This window comes from Pipra filicauda, unplaced genomic scaffold (genome assembly GCF_003945595.2).
Source record: "Pipra filicauda isolate LSUMZ 115617 unplaced genomic scaffold, ASM394559v2 scaffold34_size3990699_pilon, whole genome shotgun sequence".
NCBI classification, from domain to species: domain Eukaryota; kingdom Metazoa; phylum Chordata; class Aves; order Passeriformes; family Pipridae; genus Pipra; species Pipra filicauda.
Window position 1 is genome coordinate 892,460 of NW_024104476.1, and position 22,444 is coordinate 914,903.

Sequence of the window (22,444 nt, forward strand, 5' to 3'; positions counted from 1 at the left end):
CCTTACATGATCCATGTCCTACAGGACTGCAAATCCCACCAATGCATGATCCCTGCAGCCTGGGCTGCCTCCAGGTGTCCCCAGGTATCTCACTCACACTGGTGACCATCAGATCCAGTATCACATCTCCTCTGGTAGGGCTGTCTACTTACTCGAGTTAGGAGGTTATCTGCCATCCATTCCAGGAGTCTCCTGGATTGCCTACAGGTCATCATGCTGCTTTCCCAGCAGGTGTCAGGGTGGTTGAAGTCTCCCAGCAGGACAAGAGCCTGTAGGTGCAATGCCTCCTCTACCTGGAGGAGAAAGGCTTTGCCAACAGGTTTCCCTGGATCTGGCAGTCTGTAGTAGACACCAGGTTATCTTTGAGTTCAGGTACTTCTGTGTTTCTCTGATGGAGCCACTGACATTCCTTTAACTGTACTACATGATTGTACTTTAATGTCTTGATTTATCATCTAATTGTTGTTTGCACCTGTTGTTTTAGCACAGTATTCCATTTTGCATATTAATTTATGATTAAAAATCTAATGAGCTTAATGTTTTTGCTTTCTTACAGTTCAACTTTGTGGGAAAACTTTTGGGCCCCCGTGGTAATTCTCTAAAGCGTTTACAGGAAGAAACGCTGACAAAAATGTCTATTTTGGGAAAAGGTTCTATGAGGGACAAGACAAAGGTAAGAGCTCAGTACATCAGTGGAATTTTGTAGCTTAAAATTTTTAGGAGGGGAACAAACCCTGTAACAAAAATTGGAACAAGTTAAAAGTATGGGAGATCCTAGTATTGTTTATATGTAGATGAGACCTATTTCCTGAGGAGTCTGTTCTCACTGAGTATTTTAAAGCTACCATGAGTTGTATTTAGGCCCCCCAAACTGTGGGCTTTGAGGATTTAAGTGAGGCTTTCCCTGTGGCATGTTCTGCATTGGTCTCATACAACTGATAACGAGCAATGCCTAAGTGAACATGGCAGTGTTCTCACTTGGGAGGGAACCTGGCTTCTAAATAGATTTTTAACAAACATTTTCAGATAAAATAACACTTAACCTTTAAATTTAGTAACCTTTAATACTAAACAAAAATAAAATAACTGATGAAAGCAGCTAAAATACAACTGGAAAAATTCACAGCTCTGGAGATGACTTATGCATTTTAAGCAGCTGACAACTTGCAACTGTTTCTGTGGGAATATTCTATTTGGTTGTAGTGGAGCCGAAGTAAACAGCAGAACAGAAATCTTCAGCTTATAGGTGTTTGTAGTAATAGCTTTCATTCTTTACTTAAATCTCTGGCTAAATTTGTAGCAGGTAAGTGTCCATCACTAAGGAGATGTCACATGTCTAGTAAGCTGTGTTGTTTAATTAGAACATCCCTGATGATAGCAATAAAAACACTGAACATATTTCTTGCCTCCAGCATATCATGTTTTATAGACTTCGAGTGAAATACCTATGTGGTTATGTAATTTGAAACTTAAAAATACTGTGTGATATGAAGACTAATAATGACATTCATGTAGAGAGGGACTTAGAGGGCTGGCTACTGAATTGCTTAAACTATATAATTTTTAGCACATTTCTCCATCAGCAAAATATAAATGTTATGTGATCTATAGAGTATTTATCAAGAATCAGAGTCCATAAATTACTCTGTTCTGTAAAACTTGGGCTATCTCTTCCTTTTAATTACTTCTTAAATATTTTTATTAAATATAAATGAGCTAAATATAATTTGTGTATATAAATACATTCTTCTACAATAAAGGCTAGAAAATCTAGGGATACAGCTAATGCAACTTCAAGTGTTTCACAATTAGTTATTGAAAACTATATTGCTACTACCTTTAAGAGGAAATTAGACAGTTCATGGAATCTCCTACAAAGGTTGGAAAAGACCTCTAGGATCAAGTCCAACCTTTGACTGAACACCACCTTGCCAACTAAACCATAGCAGCAAGTGCCATCCATCTCCAGTCATTGCTTGAACACTTCCAGAGATGGTGACTCCACCACCTCCCTGGGCAGCCTGTTCCAATGCTTAACCACCCTTTCAGTTCAACCAGAAAAAGATGTAAACTAAACTTGCTCTAAGGATGACAAACTAAGTATTCAGATTCTGGTTTAAGTGACACTTTGTAAACTTTCTCACTCCTTGTGGACTGTGTCGAACTGACATTCTGTTGCTGCATTCCGTGTTTCTATACCAAAATGCGATGTCATGTGGAGTAGAAAAGCCTCTGAGTGTTTTTTAATGGTTCCGCAGCATAAAAAAGTTTCTTTTGAATAAAAGCAGAAGCTCAAATTGAAAAGTTCAGATCCTAACTTGGGCCTCAGAATCCTGGAGAAGAGTCTTAAATGTTTCTGTCATTTGAGCTTCTCTTGTTTCCTTTGGTAATGAAGAAATTGTCCAAATTTTTGACTTTCTCGTGATTGTGATGCCAGCTAAAACTGCTTAAGTAATTTTTTTTTCAAATTAAGTGGCTAATAAGGGCACTGAGTCACATCTTTATAAATTTCTGAACATGTACTATTATAACTGCTACATGACCAATTTTAGAAGACTAGTGATTATTACCTCTTTCCTGAGGGAAGGTGGCAGTGAGCTTCGTAGATTTCTCTAAGCTAAATTTCTGAATGCTACCTTTGTAAGGTTTTTTAAATTTTAAAAGAACCTCAAAGGCTTATGGAAGAAAGAAAATTTATGTGAAAGGTTGATACAATGTAGCAAAGATCACTACCTTTTGCAAGTTGTCTAGGAAAAAAATAGGTAAACCAGAAAAATAGATATAGATAAGCCAATCTGAGGACCATCTCACGTATCTATTTGTGATATACAGTGTCTGAATTCAGTAATTCTTCTCTTCTGTGCTGGCAGTTCATCATTAGCTTTTCATTAGTCAGTGCTGAGACACCTTCTTTTGGCACCACAGGCATTCCTATGCCTATAGGAGAGTGAAAAAGTCTGACTCACTTCTGAATTTCTTTATTCCCTTACAAGATTGCTTTTATGTTGTAACTCTGCAGGAATAACTTAAACTCTCCACCCCAATTGGTTATTCAAGTGTTACCAATAGTTTGAGACTGGTGTAGGCCTTTCAACAACTTGTGTATTCTGAATGGTTTATAAAATCTGACAGAAGCCATGTTTAAGGTAACATTAAAAATAGATATCAGACAGTACCTATAGAAATTTAAAACCTAAGTCAAAGACAGTCTAGTGAAGATAAAGGACAGTACTATGAGCATACTTTGATAAATGGTGCTACTCAACTTCTGGTTCTTGATGGCTTGTCAAGGAGAGTGAAAAGCAAGAGAGTCTGTAGGTACAGTAAAATAGTGCTAGTACTCTGCTTTGTTCTGGACCATGAAGATATACCAAGAAATACAGGAGCACAAGGTACAAAGCAAATAGGGTAAGATTGCTGTGGGGTAAGCTATCTCATAGGGCTCCCAGAGTGCAATACTGCAGAGATGTGTCTGTACTGAAACTTGAAGTTAAATCAGGTTGAGCTCTTTGGTGTGATAAATTTGGTGCAAGAAAATGGAGATTTAAAGGACAGATTTTAAAAAGGGAAGTGGTGATCTTGTTGTCTTTTATCTCCCTTGTTCCATATCTGGTTCTTTCATCCTTTCAGCAGCTCTCAAATGCCCATGGCAATAGAATTAAAATAATGCCTGTCTTGGCCAGCCAAGCAGCATCCACAGGCAGTGGGCAAACCAAGCCAATGCAGGTACTGCCAAGTGATGGCAGGCAGAGGATTTTGTGGGAGCTAAAAATGCTGTCAGAGGGGGATACTGGAGTGGGAACAAGTTGTGGCTTTTTTGTTGGTCATCATGGGAAATAAAAACCAAAACCCTGAAGTACTTAATGTGTCCTCAAGGTTAGGAAATGTAAGCCGGTGAGTGAGGTCACTCTCATTTGTGTGCTGTTAAGAGCTGTGGAGAGTAGTGTGCTCATAGAATCAGAGGATATCCTGAGTTAGAAGGTACATGGATCATCAAAGTCCAACCTCTGGCCTTGCAAGTAATTGAGGAAGTAATGGAAGTGTTGCCAAGTTATGCTACAGAACTAAAAAAAAATACATTAATCAAAGTGAACTTTGCAAAAAAAGGATAAAATTACTTTAAAAGTTTGCTTATGGGCATGATTTCAGAAAAACCTGCATTGAAATTTCTTATGTTTTGTTAAAGTTGCTGACTTAAATGTTTTTGTTACCACAGGAAATTGTAACTTTTCTATTGCTTATTGCTGTTATCGGGCAAGTTGATTGATAAGCACAGAAGGGAAGTTTCTTAGCACTGTTTTCTGCACAAACTGCACAGTAATTTTTTGGGTTTTTTTTTTTGCCTTTAGGAAAAAGGAACGGGGAAGGCTTGATGCAGGTGTATGCCAAAAAAAAAGTATGTAGGGAACTCAGCTGATGAAAACATCTAGCTTCCAGTGCTAGAAATGCCTCATGTTTTGAGTAACTGTGCTTAAATTATTTAAGTGAGAAACAGTTCCCATTGAAACTAAATATGTGAGCTGTGATGTTTATATTAGGTTATTTCCTGTTTTTAAGATCTGTTACTTGTATTGACAAAATAATAGTCTTGCTGATAGTCTAATCCTGCAGAGTGACCTCTTAATATTCTTACTGTGGGTGCTTTAACAGCAAACTAGACTTTTTTTAAATATCCTCATAGTTAAAGATGAATCATGATGACAATAGTTAAAGATGAATCATGATGACAGGAACATTGTTTATGAGAAGCAGAAATGAAGTCACATGTAAACCTCAACCCATAATTAAGGAGTGTGCAGGGGAAGAGATTTCAACTATTGCTGCAGCTATATTTTAGCAATCTAAAGGGTGAAGTGCTTACCGAGTGCTTGCTAAAGACAGTGAGCTGCAGGGGAGCTTCAGTTTTTAGACAGTGGAACTGGTAAGTATTTGATGTAATGCTATCTGGTAAAGCAATGAAATTTATTTCTAATGGTGGTTTTATCTCTTGGACCTATCAGATACACAGGGGCAGCCCATCAGAGACTAGCTAATTATGTCCTTTCGGTCTGTGAACATTTTGCATTTGTATTTGAGAACTGAGCTCTGCTCCACTACATTGAACTCAGAGCTTCTCAGTCATTGAAGTGGGTTGGGTGAAATAGGATAAAAGAAATAAGCTCTCTTCTGAAATAGCCAGTGAACTCTTCTTGCTAATGTCCTCTTCCCTTGTCTCATATGCTGTTAGTTTTATATCCAAGTAGCACAGTTCTGTGCTCTCATGGGATAGAAATTTCAGTGAGAACAGAAAATAAGTATCAGAGCAGTGTAGTAATACCAAGATGGAAATAATTTTGGTAAAAGAATCTTGCTCTTATGGAATATCAGATCAAACCTTTTTCTGGAGACTCTACTTTTAGGAAAAGAGGCTTCAAGTTGACTTGTTTTTCAGTGTCTTCTACGTGAAACTGGTGCACTTGAGAAAACACCTGAGAGCCTTCTCCCTTGTGATACAGTTTCTGTATGTGAACAGAAGTTGAGTCTTATTTCATGTTACTTTTTTATTTGTAGACATCTGAACATGGTGAATAATGTCTGCAAATTCCTCTGAACAGCTTTAATACTTGCATTACTATGTTTTAAAACAAGACGGTATAAAACCAACCTTTTTTCTTATCTTCTAGGAGGAGGAGTTGAGAAAAAGTGGAGAGGCAAAGTATTTCCACCTAAATGATGACCTGCATGTTTTAATTGAAGTATTTGCTCCCCCTGCTGAAGCATATGCCAGAATGGGACATGCACTGGAAGAAATCAAGAAGTTCCTCATTCCTGTTAGTATTTTATTTTTTTTATGAGAATTCTGGTAGTCTTGAGTGAGAAATGTTATCTCTAAAACTGAGCAAGCTGGTCTAGTGGGATGAGGTGGTGGGGGGGTTGGAACTAGTTAATCTCAAGGTCTCTTCCAACCCAAACCATTCTATGAACAGTGCACAGTATTGGTCAGGTCATGTTGCTTAATTTCCTTCATTTGTGAAAGAAATGGTGATGTTTACAAATAGTTTTCATTTTGATATAGACAGTTAAAGGGTGAATCTGTAACATGAGTGTCCACACACTCATCTCATGATATGACCTGTAGTAAGAAAGCAACTCATTCTTGCTTAACTGGTCATGTGCAAAATATCTAAATCTAAAAATAATTGTGAGAACATGTAAAATGTGAGGCTTTTCCATGTTCTTGGCACATGGGAAGCGTCAGCATAGGGTTCTATTACACTAAGAGTGAATGAATTTGAAGTTGTAGTACTTCTCACTCGTGATCCTGGTTTAGTGTTCAGTGATGAGAATCAATACAATTTTATCTTGTATCTTTATTTTTATTACGAAGCTAGTGATATTGGAGTTATACTTGTCTTCTGGTGTATACTTCAGCTTGCCATGTATGGATGTACAAAATGAGATCCAATTTCCAGTACAAGTTTGTACTCCAGGTTTGGGATATATCTAGATAATGGGTTTCTAGCGTCTTTCTGCAGAAGACAACTTTACTTGCTTCTCATGTAAGGATCAGCTTCACTGCTTTGCAGTATTAAACTGCTTGGATCAATCCAACCTGTCTTAAGAAGCTGGGACACTTGAGGTGATGTTACTCTGTGAAGTTCCTAACTATTAGCTCTTCAGTGCACATTCTTCAGTCTTTATTGGTGATTAAAGGAATGAATATAGAAAGCAAAGCTTTCTCAAGGTACATCAGCTTTTGTTTATTTTTACTGCTGGAAATGTTATCCAAGTGTCTTGATTTGTGTCACATCTTGGAAGTGTGGGAGACCTGGCTAAGGAAACTTTACTAAGGCATATATCAGTATATAAATGTTTGAGTGGAATCAGTGCACGTGTATTGGGTACTGTTGGGGATGTCTGTTGTACAGCCACTGCAGCCTGTTGGATAGAAGTGATAGCTGTATTCTAGGGTGGAGCAGTTGGTGCTGATGACCCAGCAGTGCTCCTGTGTGCATTTTGAGGATGGTAGTTTGTACCTAACCTAGTTTAGATCCGTGTAACCACACCGAATGTTTAGGCACTGGAATAGGCTTCCCAGAGAAGTGATCACAGCACCAAGCCTGACAGTTCAAGGAGCATTTGGACAATTGCTCTCAGGCACATGGTGCGATTCTTGGGGTTGTCCTGTGCAAGACCAGGAGTTGAACTTAGAGATCCCTGTGGGTCCCTTCCAACTCAAGATACTCTATGAAACTAAGTCCCCAGGTGACTGGATTTGTGGGCTCCTGGAGTGTTTCTTCTGGCCTGTTTTTGTCTGTATGAACGATAGTTCATTTGCCCCAATACTACATGATGGCATGATCCAAAGAAGTGATGATCATCAGGAGGTTCATTAGGAATACATCCTGGTTAGAAATAACAGTAATGTAGATGCACCTTGAGACAATCCAAAACCAAAGAGATGTCCTGGGCATTATGTTCTCATTTATAAAGAATCAAGCACCACATTGTGACTTTGTCTGCAGGTTCCAAACACCTTTTTTTGTGATGTGTGTGACAAGATGTAAATAAGCACACTATTATTCAGACATCTTAACTGATTAGATAGGGGATACTCAACAGAGTATTTGTAGGAATGCTGGGCTGTCAAAGGTTGCTAGTGTCAAAGGTTACTGTATTTACATGATTCATGGTTTCATGGTGTGAAGAGATAAGGGAGAATTAAGTTCTTGGTTATTCTAGTGAGCAAACAGCTGCTTTCTTTTTAGGTGGAAATATGCTCAGTTTGATAAGTACTTTTGCATGTGCTGGAAGTAAGGATATGTCTGATCCCCCTGCCCCCTTTCGTCAGAGATCTTATTTTTCTTCATTGGGCTTGACTTCCCTAATGTTGTCATAAATGAAGTAAGCTTATCAAAACCTGGTTGTTACTGTGCTAAGCTAGGAGAATTACAGACTGATAATGAGCAATTCCATTTGCTGGGTGTGCACTTTTCCATCTCCATTTTTGATCATTGCCACTTTATTGTACTGAGCTGAATTGATGCTATGTAATCTTTTCTGAACTATGGGATCAAGCCAACACTGTCTTAATTTCCCTTTGGCTTTTCAAATGTAATCTTATCAGAATGGCTCTAAATGCCTTAATCTCTTCTGCCTGGACCCCCCTGCAGCAGCCACTGAAGGAAGCAGTAAGGAGCAGCTTTTTCCTCTCTAGAACTACTGTCTGATTTAGTGGTGAATGCAACTTGATTTTATTTTCTATGAGGTCTGTAGTGGTTTTCTTAAGAAATTATTTGGTTTAGTTCAGACAAGTCCTGCTATGAGTACATATGATTATGATCATAATTGGTATTCTCCTTACAATGTAAGCTAACTATGCCTTCCTACAATTTTAAATGCTGGCCGTACTTCATGAATATGGTTATTGTTCTGTTTTCAGATCAGTCCTGAAGATAAAATCACATTTGGTGCTAGAATGCAGGACACAAAATATCCTTGTGGTAGATGACTATAGCAAAAATGCTTCAACTGCTCTTACTGGATCTTTGGATGCATAGTTAAGCACCTTTGCATTGAAGTTCAGCCTCAAGCAGCTGCAGTGGTTTAATTTCCTTTAAACTATTGGCATAACTCAAACCAAAACACTGGAGTTTTTTGGCTGTACTCATGTTGCCTTGACTCTCACCAGTCCTCTGCAGGAAGAATTGTGGCTTCTGACTTCAAGTATATTATTTGTCTTCCTTTAAATTAGCCAATCCCTTTGTTATGACCACACCCTCTGGTCATCACCCTGTTTGACTATTATATTAGTGAGTGTTCTGCTTGATATTAATCATCTCAGAATTACTTCTGTCAGGACAAAAAGCCAGGTACTTTCAACCTCACCTCCCCCTGGTTCCTGAATTATACCATGATTTCAAGGCCAGGTTGAATGGAGCCCTGAGCAACCTGGTCTAATGGAAGATGTCCCTATCCATGTCAAGGAGGTTGGAACTAGATGACCTTTAAGGTCCTCTCCTTCCCAAACCATTTTGTGATTTCTATGATTACTGCAGTTGTGGGCATTAGAACTTGCCTTAGTCTATTTCGTGGTTTGTTTTATTATTTTAGACTATTGCTTGATTTTTGAGTAGTGGTTGCCATTTCTTTTGACAGCTGCAGCACTAATTTTCTTTTTCCATTAGCTGCCAGAATTATTTTCCTTGTCTTTAAAGCAAAGTATAGAAGATATGTCTTTGAGAGAACAATATTTAGCAGTTACAATGACAGATCACAAGTTTTTCCAGTAGTCTGTTTACCTTCTGCATATTGGGTTTGTACGATGTGATGATGAAATATCATTTAATGACATTTGGATGAGCTTGGTGACCTTTGGGAACTCTCAGACTTTTCCTTAAGCAACCTGGCAAATAACTGTAAGGTGTAAAGAAAAAAAAAAAGCTGGAAACTTGGTAACAGTTGATTGCTCACTGCCAGGGTAAAGATCTACTTGAGGGTTTTGCAAAGCTGCAAAGGGTTTTGTAGGGATCTGTCCTAATATTATATAAAAACAATGGCTTTGCTAATACTTTGAGTGATAGATCAAAATAAGGTCTTAAGTTAGTGATCCCAAGGAGAGCAGCTGCCAATGTGTTGATCTGTCTGGATAAAAATTGTAGATAAAACTTAAAAGAATGTTGTTTAGTTGGATCATGTAAGTAATTCTGTCTGGGATGAAAATCTCTTACATGTGTCTTGATGTAGCCATTCATACACCCTCCACATTTGTGGAAGACTATATTTAGTCAGAATGACAATGTGTTCATAAAATGAGAATACATCTGTTCAATTGAAATTCAGCAGCGGCATTAGACTGAAATTCAAGTGCTGCCACTGCTGAAGCTGTACAGAGGAGGAGTGCAGTCTGAAGAGTTTCCATGTCCATCTTCTAGGTGAGAAAAAGATTGTCTCCTTAATTTGACTTGAATTGTACTGTTTTCCAGCAGAGAGTATTCATAAATTGACCATCTGGTACTTTTAATTGAAGAATCCATTTCAGAGTCTAATGGTTTAACATTGCTGCTTATCGTGGCTTCCTTGTACTGCCCCTTTGCTCCATATCCTCCTGCTGCCTCTGGCATGTGTGATAAGGACCATATTTTCTGTTCTGTGCTTTGCACAGTGGAGCCCTTGTCTGTGACCTAAGGCTGTTGTGCTAGTAATGTGCTGCAGGAAAATGAGAGCATCAGGGAGGAAAGTAGAAAAAGGACCCAACATGCACAGTGGCAACCCAGGCACATCTTTGCTAAGGAATTAAATGAAATTAATATAAAATGATCAAAGGTATTTTTCCAGGAGTCCAATTCTGAAGAGGACATTTTGTGGAGAAGTTATAAAGAGCATCTCTGATACAGACTGCCAGAACTTGGGTACCTGTGTGTTGGTGGTACAGTTCCTTGGCATTTTTTGTCAAGATCAAAGTTTTGTTCCATACATTACATAGAAATTTGCATTTGTAGACAGTTCTAATCCAGCAACAAATATAAAATGGGTTTCTGCACACTAGTTGGCCAGAAGAGTGTTCAGCTTCCTGTTTGTAATATACTCTCTGCAATGGATTGGTTGGGTATTGGGTCCCAGCTGTTTAATAATGGAATTGGTTTCTCAAAAGCTTCAATTATGCCATTTGAAACAGTTAATTCAGTCTTTGAGACCTTTTTCTTCATATTTGCTAGTTGATTTCTGCTGCTAAATAGGAGATAATCTCAGGTGGGCAATTGAAGTTAAATTTCAGAAGCTGTTCAAGACAGCTTGGACAAAATGCTATTAAAGTGCCACTTTTAATGCTAGTAACTACCTTCAGCAATGACATTGGAAGAACTTTCTTATTTTTGTTTGTAGAAATCTAGGAGAAGCAGAATGTTTCAAGGATAACTGAGATATTTGAATTCATGGAAGTTTTAATCTCCTTTCAATTCAGGATTATGTTTCAGAGTTGTCTGTAAGACTTCCTGACAGTCTTTTGGTACCTGTGTAGTGAATAAATGTAATAAACTCAGATTTGTATTTAGATGCAGATTCTTTGTTTTGCAATTGAATTGAAAAATGGGTAGTATTAGAACAAACCTTCTTTCTTGAGATGAGAGGATTTGCAGAAGGTAAGGGCTGTTGTATCAGAAGTATCACTCCATTCCTATGGGAGGACCTATTAATATTTTGATAGTTTATATGTATGCACATTCAGTAAGATATTTCTTTGATTCACCTTTATGGGTACATTCTTTTTGGCTCACTTGAAGCAGAGGATAAATGATACAAAAACGTGTAGCTCAAGTGTTCAGTGCTGCATCTGTTTTATTCCTGTGGCATGTGCTTGTCTTGGAGGTTGGCTCAAGGTCCCTGAAAGCTGCGTGTTTGACAAGTACCATATTAATTCCATGTATAAAAACTTGAACTTTCTTTTTGCTAGACCTTTAGAATAGAGGTTTTGTAAAGACAGAAATAAGATATATGTCCTCAGCTTCTTTACTGTTGCATATTATAGAATTTAATTTTTGAGCTCTTTTGTAGATAATGTTGCATGTGTGTATTGACTGAATGTCCTTGTTTGTTCTTTAACTCCTGATTTTAAAGGTGTGGATATTTAATCTATTCCTTCATTTTCATGGACTACTCTCAACAGTGTACTTATTCTTTATTACTTTGCATCACCAGGCACTGGGATTTTTCCTGCTCTTAACACAGTCATTCTACAGCTGGAACTACAAACGGGATCTCAGTTCAGAATATCAGACCCTGATTTTTTTGTTGTTTCATCCTATCTCTGCAGCATTCTAACATTAGCATTTTAATTGGTAAAGCTATATAGAAATAATATACAAAAGGAAAGAAACACATACCTGAGCAAAAATGGCAATTAAAATGTAGAATTTTTAAATTTTGTGACTGAGTAATATTCCTATCTTATTGTGCATGTTAAACTTTTTCAGTGGGATGTTCAACTTTTTAAGAGGAAACTTTCAGGAGCAGTGTTTGCTGGGAGTGGTGGGTGAACAGTTTGGTTTTTTTCTCACTCTCTCCCCCCTGTTTTAGGACTACAATGACGAAATCAGACAGGCACAGCTTCAAGAATTGACATATTTAAATGGTGGTTCAGAAACTGCAGAAGTTCCAGTCGTTCGTGGAAAAGCATCTATTCGAGCAAGAGGAGTGCCAGTTCCTGCTTTGTCCAGGTAAATGGAATTTCATTGGTATGTACATATGTTAGGCTTCTCCCTTGAAACACAATTTCCCCCAGAGTACAACAGTAAAATACAGGAAGGACTCCCAAAAGAAGAGTTTAAAAAAATCAGGGAAACAACCTTACTTTATTAATAGTCTAATGAGTATGGACTAAATTAACAGTGGTGCTGGATTTCGTCTTGACATTTGAATGCTGCCTTTGTTAAGCAATGTACATCATCCAAGGTGTTCAACCTTACTGTGAGCATCTTGACTTGCAACCTTGAGTTACGCTTTAGGTGCATGTGGGGTCTGTCTTTGGGCCCTGTGGAGTTCACTGCTTTGAAAAACTGGTAAATCTCTCTTGATTGACATATGAATTTCATACAATATCTCTAACAGAATATATGTATTCCTTTTTTACTGTGTTGCTAAGTTTTCATAGTCATGATGAAATGATAGAGAAGTGCTCTGGAGTCTGAGTGGCACTTACTTTTGTGAAAAGTGGTGCTTGTTTGATTCAGGAATAGGCGAAGTCTGCTGCTTTTTTTGCTTTGTTTTTCTTTGTCACAGGAAATGTTTTACTTTTACTCCAGCATCCCCTTTCTTCCTTGCAGTACTGAGATGACAGTTTCAACTCCTTCGAGTCCTGAAATGTGAAAACAAAAACTAAATAAAGTTCATAACTGTTTGTGTTACAGTACAGAGTTGGTGGTTGCAGCAGCTAAGTCTGACTGTTTCCTATAGCAAATTATTTTCTTCAGTTGTGGCTACAGTTTCTGTTATTGCAACTTGAAACTCGCATTTCAGCTTCTAAAATAATTAAAATATAATACTCTGAAGTGTTTTACCTCAAGATAAAAGCATGTTAGAAGAACTAGCACTAAGGAAATACTCCATTTATACAGTTCTGCCTAGTTACGTGTATCCTGATAATGATTGCAAATGCATTGCTGAGTGAATCTTAAATCCAAGAATTTATATGTAGTGTAGATCATGTCCTTTGAGAAAAAATTTCTCTCAATCAACAAACTTTTGTTCTTGTATTAAGTAATACTGTGTAATATATATATTCTGCTTTTCTTGATTTTGATGTTCTGAGTAGTGGTAATTATATACCAAGTTTCACCTCTTTATCACTGTAATCAGCTAAAAGTACAAAAGTACTTTCAAATTAGAGACCTCATTTGATTTTTGGAGATTTTTTTTTGCAAATTTTATTTCAGCTCTTAACTGTTTGTAACTTGGCCGTAGATGCCTGTAATGACTCTGCTACAGATACACATTTGCAGTACTATTTCAAGTTTGTTTTATTTTTCATGTCCTTCAACTATTTCTGCGATACTGAAATTGTTTGATCTGATCTTATTGCTAAAGCTTGATAACTAATTTCCTGCTAGTACCTAGTATGTGCATATGTAAATAACTTTTTATAGTACTGCATTTCTAACATGGCTAGTTCTGTCCTCTGGATTTTGGGAAATTATCTTTCCAAATCTGTATTTTTAAGTAAGAGATACATGCTGTTACATAGTTCACAGTATGCCTCGTAGTTGGCCTACAATAATTATCTTCAGGGTAAATTTAAGTGTTATTAGTCTTTGGTTTGGACATGACAGTAAAAGGTTGTGGTTTTGTCATTTCTCATATATGTTCTAAAGAAAAGGAAAAGGATATAGGTTTGTTTGACTTGTCCTTGCTTCAAGGCTTGTCTTAAACTCCAAGACTTTTTGCCCTAAAATTGAAGCTGTTATCATATTCCTGAAATGAAATTCAGTGCTGTTGCTACTCAGATTCTACAGCCATTGAGCTGAAGATCTCGAACTCAGTTATAATGCTCTGATTCTTTTTTAACAGAAATTGATTTCAGTGAGTAATACTTTTGTTGAAGCAAAGCTTTAAAGGCTTTGTCTCGGTGTTGGATAGAACAGTTTCAATAGAAAACATCTCTGAGATATCCAGGAGAGGTTGAAGCAAAGCCCTCAGAAAACTAGTAAAATGAAGTCTAAAACCTTGATCCTAACCTTTCTTTGTAATCTAGGGAATGGTTTTAAGATACCAACCTTGATATGTGAAACATCCTGTTGAGGATGCAATATGAGTGTTTAAGTTCACACATTTTAAGCCTTTATTACTCCTGAATAGTTTCACTTAAAAAAAATACCAAACCATGCTTTTTTTCCTCCTTGTCAGACATGTTGAAACTGGAGATAATGCATCTTATCAAATCTGGTTTTAGCTCCATGACAAAATTTTATTTTGTGGGAAACAATACGTTTTTGCTTGCATACAAAAATTTAAACTTATGCACGGGTATTCCTGTATGGGGTAAATAATTTATTTCCTAATGACTGTGGTTTGGTAACTCTTTATACTTTCTCTGGCTTGTTCCAGATTTTCTTGACTAAATTTTTATGACTCCAGAGCCAAGTAAGGTTTTGAGTGTGAGTCGATGGAATTTGTTCTAGAAGGGCTGTGTGTGTGTTTATGAGCTTTGCCTTTAGCAATGTTCTTTTCTCATAATTGATCTTGGATCTTCTTCCTTCTCCCCTGCCTTGCCCTACAGTTTTTGTCCCTAATGCTGATAAAGATGACCTTCAGATGTAATCAAACACTTCTATTTTCTGTAATGTTTATGCTGAGCACTTAACCTGTTTTAGCATACCTGTTTCTTCTGTACAACAAGAGGGGAAAGTGGTGAAAGTCTGGGTTTCATTCCTTTGTGTTTATTATAAATGGACGATGTTCTTAAATTTTTGTTGCTTTTTGGGGCAACTATTTTAAATGATCATACTGGCTGCTTTTTAATTTATTATGGTAGCAAACTTAGAGGATCCATGGTATTTAATGTGGTGCTGTTATGGTGAGAAGCTAGAAAATATAACTCTTTCAGAATCAGTGTTTCTTTAATGCATTTTTTTATTCTCATCCAGAATCAGTGCAAAATAAATAACACAACCAAAATGTAATTTGAGACTTCTAATTAAGTAAAGACTCAAAATAGGCATATGTTATCATAGTGGAAGATGTCTCTGCCCATGGCAATTGGGTTGGAACTAAATGCTCTTTAAGGTCCATTCCAACACAAACCCTTCTCTGATTCTATACATGATAATGTACACCCCTAAGGACGTTTTGCAACAAAAGTAGCATTTCCTTTCAGAAAAGTCCCATTTGTATTTTAAGAACAAAAATAAGATTTAAGGATCTCTCAACTGTTACTCTGACCAAGATGTCTTAGAAAAGTGAAATTCTAGAGGATGATAATAGTACATCTAAGAATATGGCTAAAGGTTCCTTGATACATTGGGGTGGCATATGGGGAACCAATTCCTGTCACTCTACACCTAGAAATCACTGCTAGAATCATAGAATGGTTTAGATTAGAAGGGACCTTTAAACATCATCTAATTTCAACCTCTCAGTCATGGGCAGGGACACCTTCCACTAGACCAGGTTACTCAAAGCCCCTTCCAGCCTGGCCTTGAAAACTTGCAGGGATGGGGCATCCAAAACTTCTGTGGGCAGCCTGTGCCAGTGCCTCACCACCCTCATCATAAATTTGTCTAATCTAAACCTGCCCTCTTTAAATTTAAAGCCATTGTCCCTTGTCCTATCACTACGGACCCTGATAAAACAATCTTTCTTATAAGCAGCCCCCCTTCGGTATTGAAAGACCACAATGAGGAAGAGCTGCCTGAGTTCACTCCACAGATTGAGAGGAATTGTATGTGAAAACAGGTATTTTGGTTTCACTGAGGTGAGGGGAGAAGAAAGTAATTTGTCGTAAAGCAAACATCTAGGAATAGTTTCATTAAAGAAATGGTGAATTTCTGGTTTATGCTTTCATGAGAGTGTGGAGGTTTTTTTACTTTTCTCATTTATTCTTAATCATATCTCAGTATATGTATGGCTGGGATCCTGATGGTTGAATGACTGTCACTTGGTCTGGGGAAAAATAACTTAAAGGAGGTGTAAGTTAGAACTTGTCTTACATGTTAGAAGTAAGATGAGCTGATGTGGATCACTGCTGCGGTGTGTTCACAAATTCCAGCTGTTCCCCTGCCACGTGTCTGGAATCATCTAGTTTCTTTTTTTGAACAAAACCTTTTGGCATATAATATGTAAGTAGTGAAATGCAAAAGGTCTGTAGCACAAAAGAAATATTTGACAAAGCCAGTTCAGGATCTAGGCCAAAGGCAGGTATTAATGTTGACTGTGTTTTGTTTTAATTTTGTGATCTCCCATCTTCCACAAAATTGAAACATAAACAAATATATGTTTTCAAATAGAAGTATGAAATAAAGCTTCCATGGTGACTCATTTAAAAAAAATAATAAGGCAGAAATACAAGTTCTGAGTTGTATCCAGGTATCAGTGTTTAATATTTTAAATTGTCATCACCAAAATAACAGGTCTGTTACTTTTCAGATGTCTAATATAAAACCTAAACAAAAATATTTGCTGTTTAGGGAACACTGAATGTAGCTGACTGTGCTCAAAGGAAGAAAATGTATCAACATCTGGTAACCAAGTTTGTTAGAGCTGTTTATTGAACACTCTAAATCCCTGCAGATGTTATAGAACTGTGAATGCTAAAATTAAAGAATTCCAAGTGTTTCCTCATTGAATAATATAGTGTTAGGGAACTTCTTCTAAATTTTACAAGTATTTTTATTTTAAAGCTGTTTTTCCATTTACTACTTCTGGGAGGAGATACTGAAAAACATCTTCATAAATTTTTGTTTGACTGAAATGAAGTGAAGGAAAGCTGCGAACTGACTCCAGCTGTGATTTTATGATCGGAGTAATTTTACTAACTTAAATATCCAGTGAAAGGTGAAACTTTAAAAAAAATCAGTATGATTTTAGAGCGAAGAAAGTGATATATGAAAAGATAAAGCGGTTGTTACTGAGGGCAGCTGGAGAGGAGTATCGGTGAGATGCTTTACCTGCTACTGTGGTCAAGGGCAGTAACTTAGTTTGCTGGAAACAAATCCTAGAAACTTCGTGCGGCAGGAAAGCTGTGGCATAGTCGCCATTGTGGAAATGTGATGGGATGACTCTCACGACTGGAGCGCTGCCATGGGTGGCTACAAGCTCTTCAGAAGGGACAGGCAAGGTAGGAGAGGTGGAGAGGTGACTCTACATATTAGAGAGTCTCTTTACTGTAGAACTTGAGGTCAGTAACGATAAGGTTGAGTGCCTGTGGAGCAGAATCAGGGGGAAGGCCAACAAGGCTGACATCCTGGTGGGAGTCTGTTACAGACCACCCAACCAGGATGATGAGGGTGATGAATTATTCTACAAGCAGCTGGTGGATGTCTCAATCACCAGCCCTTGTTCTCGTGGGTGACTTCAACCTGCCAGATGTCTGCTGGGAACTCCACACAGCAGAGAAGAGGCAGTCTAGGAGAGCCCTAGAGGTATAGAGGATAATTTCCTGCTCCAGCTGATAAGCCTACCAGGGGTGGGGCCCTGCTAGACCTTCTGTTGACAGAGAGGGGCTGGTGGGAGATGCAGGGGTCTGAGGCCGTCTGGGGCACAGTGACCATAAAATAATAGAGTTTTCAATACTCAGGGGTGCAAGGAGGGCCATCAATAAAACCTCTACACTGGACTTCTGCAGGGCAGATTTCGACCTATTCAGAAGAATGGTTCAGAGTGTACCCTGGGAAACAACCCTTGAAAACAAAGGAGTCCAGGAGGGATGGACATGCTTCAAGAAGGAAGTCTTGAAAGCACAGGAGCAGGCTGTCCCAGTGTGCTGAAAGCCAAGCTGACGGGGAAGACAACCGGTCTGGCTGAACAGGGAGATTTTGAAAGGAAATTAGGGTAAAAAAGAGAGTTTACCAATTATGGAAAAAAGACTTTAGGAATGTAATTAGGTCACATAGAAAGAAAATTAGAGAGACAAAGGCACAATTTGAACTCAATCTTGCCACTTGTGTTAAGGATAACAAAAAGTCTTTCTACAGATACATCAATAGCAAAAGGAGGGGCAAGGAAAACCTCCATTCTTTATTGGATATGGGGGAGAACATAGTTATCAAAGATGAGGAAAAGGCTGAGGTATTTAACACCTTCTTTACCTCAGTTTTCAAGAGTAAGACAGGTTGTCCTGAGGACAGCTGGCTTCTGGAGCTTGTTGACAGAGATAAGAAGCTGGATCGCCCCCCTGTAATCCAGGAGGAAAAAGTTAATGACCTGCTGAGCCACTTGGATCCTCACAAGTCTATAGGACCAGATGGGATCCATGCAAGGGTGATGAGGGAGCTGGTGGAAGAGCTCGCCAAGCTGCTCTCCATCATTTACCAAGTCCTGGCTCACTGGGGAGGTCCCAGATGATTGGACATTGGCGAATGTCACGCCAATCCACAAAAAGGGCCAGAAGGAGGACCCAGGAAACTACAGGCCCATCAGCCTGACCTCAGTGCCTGGCAAGGTTACGGAGCAGATCATCCTAAATGCAATCACACACCACCTACAGGATGGACAGGGGATCAGACCCAGCCAGCACGGGTTTAGGAAGGGTCCTTTCTGACCAGCCTGATCTACTTTTATGACAAGGTGACCCACCTGGTGGATGAGGGGAAGGCTGTGGATGTGTCTACCTGGACTTCAGCAAAACCTTTGACACTGTCTCCCACAGCACACTCCTGAAAAAGCTGCAACGCATGGCTTGGACAGGGGCACTCTGTGCTGGGTTAGGAACTGGCTGGAGGGTGGGCCAGTGGTGGTGGTGAATGGGGCTGCATCCAGTTGGCATCTGGTCACTAGTGGTGTCCCCCAGGGATCAGTGTTGGGCCCAGTCCTGTTTAATATCTTTTTTGATGATTTAGATGAGGGGATTGAGTCCACCATTAGCAAATTTGCAGATGACACGAAGCTGGGGGGGGAGTGTTGATCAGCTGGAAGGCAGGAGGGCTCTGCAGAGGGACCTGGACAGGCTGGAGAGTTGGGCTGATTCCAACAGGTTGAGGTTCAACAAGGCCAAGTGCCGGGTCCTGCACTTTGGCCACAACAACCCCCTGCAGTGCTACAGGCTGAGGACAGAGTGTCTGGAGAGCAACCAGGCAGGAAGGGACCTGGGAGTTTGACAGGAAGCTGAACATGAGTCAGCAGTGTGCCCAGGTGGCCAAGAAGGCCAATGGCATCCTGGCCTGGATCAGGAACAGTGTGGCCAGCAGGACTAGGGAAGTGATTTTCCCCCTGTACTCAGCACTGGTGAGGCCACACCTGGAGTACTGTGTCCAGTTCTGGGCCCCCCAGTTCAGGAAGGATATTGAGGTGCTGGAGCAGGTCCAGAGAAGAGCAACGAGGCTGGGGAAGGGACTTGAGCACAAGTCCTATGAGGAGAGGCTGAGGGAACTGGGGTTGTTCAGCCTGCAGAAGAGGAGACTCGGGGGAGACCTCATCACTCTCTACAACTCCCTGACAGGAGGTTGTAGCCAGGCGGCGGTTGGTCTCTTCTCCCAGGCAAGTATCAGTAAGACAAGAGGACATGGTCTGAAGCTCTGCTGGGGAAGTTTAGGTTGGATATTAGGAATAAATTTTTTACAGAGAGGGTAATCAGACTGGAATGGGCTGCCCAGGAAAGTGGTAGATTTTCTGTCCCTGGAGATTTTTAAGATGAGACTGGATGTGACAGTGCCATGATCTGGTGACCACGGCGGTGTTGGATCAAGGGTTGATGATCTCAGTGGTCTTTTCCAACCCAGCTGATTCTGTGATTCTATGAAACGCTATGGGACTACTATAAAGTAGAAATGTCAATTATTATTGCTAATAAAGGCCAAATAGCAAGTATTTAAATTGTATGAATTGGTAAAATGCTATTTTAATGGGAATCAACAATTAGATTAGTACATGTGAATTACTTCCAGACACTCATGAATCTTTTGAGTCTAACACAGTATAAAGTAATTCTAAATGGTATTAGATTTTCTTGAGAATATTTTTCCACACATTAAACTCTTGATTCAAACAATATGTTAATCACAAAATACAAGACTTAACTAATACTTTAACTGGGCACAGTAAAGGTATGCTTTCCAGGTTTATAGACATATACCATTTCCTATCATTACTAGTGTTTACAAATCACTTTAGCACAACCTGAGACTTTTGTTATAGGCTTTTTCTCGCCTCCTCTAATGTATGTTTGATAGCTTTATAGATATTGTGCTTCACTTATTCTTTTTATTTTTCTCGTATACTAAAGTGCAAGTATAAGTAATGAAATAACATAATGGGAGAAGTCAGGTTCAAACAAAAATAGTTTTCATGATATCTTCAAGGGACGATGTGACATGTGGGAGTTAAATTAGACTATTCCTCTCATTTTGTAGTGAATTACTAAATACGTTATTTAATATTAAATAGTAAATGAGTTACTGGGATTTACTTTATTTAGTCTAGTCCATGGTACCCAGATATAAGAAATAACTTCTTTAATGCAGAGTCAACAAGTTAGTTACCCAGCACTGGGAGTAAAATTATTCAGAATTAAGCTATCTAAATTTTCTGTATGTTTAATGGGGAAGGGTTAACTTCCTTCACTGGATTCACCACTGCCGGATGAATAAATTCAGGAAAATCAAAGTCCAAGTGTTGATAAAGATGAAACAAATATTTCAAATTCTCTCAAAACCATAATAATTGAGCAGTAAAATGTTTCTTTGAGGGCAGGGCACAATGGTCTCAAGTGCATAGATGGTCATTTTGTTGCTAAAGCGTGTCTGGACGTGACAATAACAGCACCTGGCTAGAAGGTAGGATTTGCTGAGTGTTTAATGTCTATTTAACTATTAGTGTGTGTTTAATAGAAATTACAGTTAATAGGTACTTAAAAATGTAGCAAGAAGACAATCAGTGTCCCCTGTGATGCTTCAGTACTTGTGTATTTGCAGTATCATACACCTGAGGGATTACTGGCCAGGACCTTTTTATTTCATGTGTCCTGAAAATAAAACACTTTAACTCTGTTTCAAAGCTGAAAATACTCAAAGTTTGGAGACAGACATGTGGGAGGTTCAGTGCTCATTTGTGCACACCATTATCCTGGGTATATTGGCAGTCTCAACACCAAAAGATGTTCTTATGGGTACTGGGTTACAGAGGACATTCAAAAGACTTCTAAAAGGTATAGAGGTGACAGCATGGTAGTGACGAGGGAAAATAAAGACAAAAAGACCTTTCTTGTATTTCAGAATATGAGCAGGTAGTCAAGGCTGACATGGGCTGACAGATGACTGTTTTGATAACTTGCAACTTGTTGTAAAGTTTTTATAAAGAAAATAAAACTAGTTAGTAGGCTCTTAGCCAAGACCAAGAGTTGGTGATGGCAGCTGAACTCTGGGTTGCAGAATGATGTCCTTGGGCAAAGAAGCAAGCATTGAAAGGGGTCTAGGAACCATGATGTTTGATTTGATGGTAAGGTATCTTGGTGAATGTGATAAAACAGAGCCAAAATGTCTTGATTTGGCTGAAATATGTAGAAGAATTAATTAAATTTTAGTAGTTGCACCAAGGTTTTTTAATTCATAGGTGAGACAGTTGTAGAAGAGAAAGCATAGAAAACAGACCCTCTGTGCAGTTTATTCAGAGGCCTAAGAAGCAGGTGATTACTCCTCAAAAATAATTGATTAGGTGATGGAAAGGCCAAGAAAGTGAAAGAACAAAATTTCAAAACCAGCTTTATTCAATTTTGTTCTGTTCTGTCACTAGTCACCAGAGAGGAGATCAGCAACTCCTGCTCCGCTGCTGCTCTTGAGGAAGACAAGGGCACCCCTCAGCCTTCTCCATTCCTTTATTTCTGTTGGATCCATCAGATAAGCCTCAGCTGTCATTTCTAGTATGAAGTGCCTTATCTACTTAATTGTTCCTGATCTGTAAGCTGTTCTAGACTGCGTCATCTTTGACATAATTTCTGTACTTCCAGTTATTTTGGTTTTCTTCAAAATGAGGAAACAAGACTGCGAATATACACAGTTGACTAACGAAGTTGTATGCACTCTTCTTTTTTTCTAATCTTCTTATATTTTCTAATATTTTCTATATTCTACATATTCCAATATTTCTAATTTTTTTTTAATATTCTAATATGTATAATTTAACATCCTGACCTCTGGACCAGTCTTATTTCTAGATGTTCTACATTTAGTCATACAGCAGAACCTATTACTTCATATAATGTTGGGATGTTTAAATTTATATATGCATATGTATTAGCTCCCAAGTGTCCCCTTTTATAATCTGG

At 38.6% G+C, this 22,444-nt stretch overlaps 1 protein-coding gene across 3 annotated transcripts in view; it reads left to right on the plus strand.

Annotated features, from left to right (window-relative positions):
• KHDRBS3 (KH RNA binding domain containing, signal transduction associated 3) overlaps positions 1-22,444 on the plus strand; it is a 98,507-nt gene that overhangs the window by 37,582 nt on the left and 38,481 nt on the right. For all 3 annotated transcript variants that reach the window (XR_003538891.2, XM_027711323.2, XM_027711325.2), the window contains exons 3-5: positions 557-673; positions 5,664-5,810; positions 12,055-12,194. Coding sequence is in view for 2 of the 3 variants with exons in the window: in XM_027711323.2 (XP_027567124.1) it covers positions 557-673; positions 5,664-5,810; positions 12,055-12,194 (404 nt within the window). In the remaining variant the exon portion in view is untranslated. The remainder of the gene's footprint in view (positions 1-556; positions 674-5,663; positions 5,811-12,054; positions 12,195-22,444) is intronic.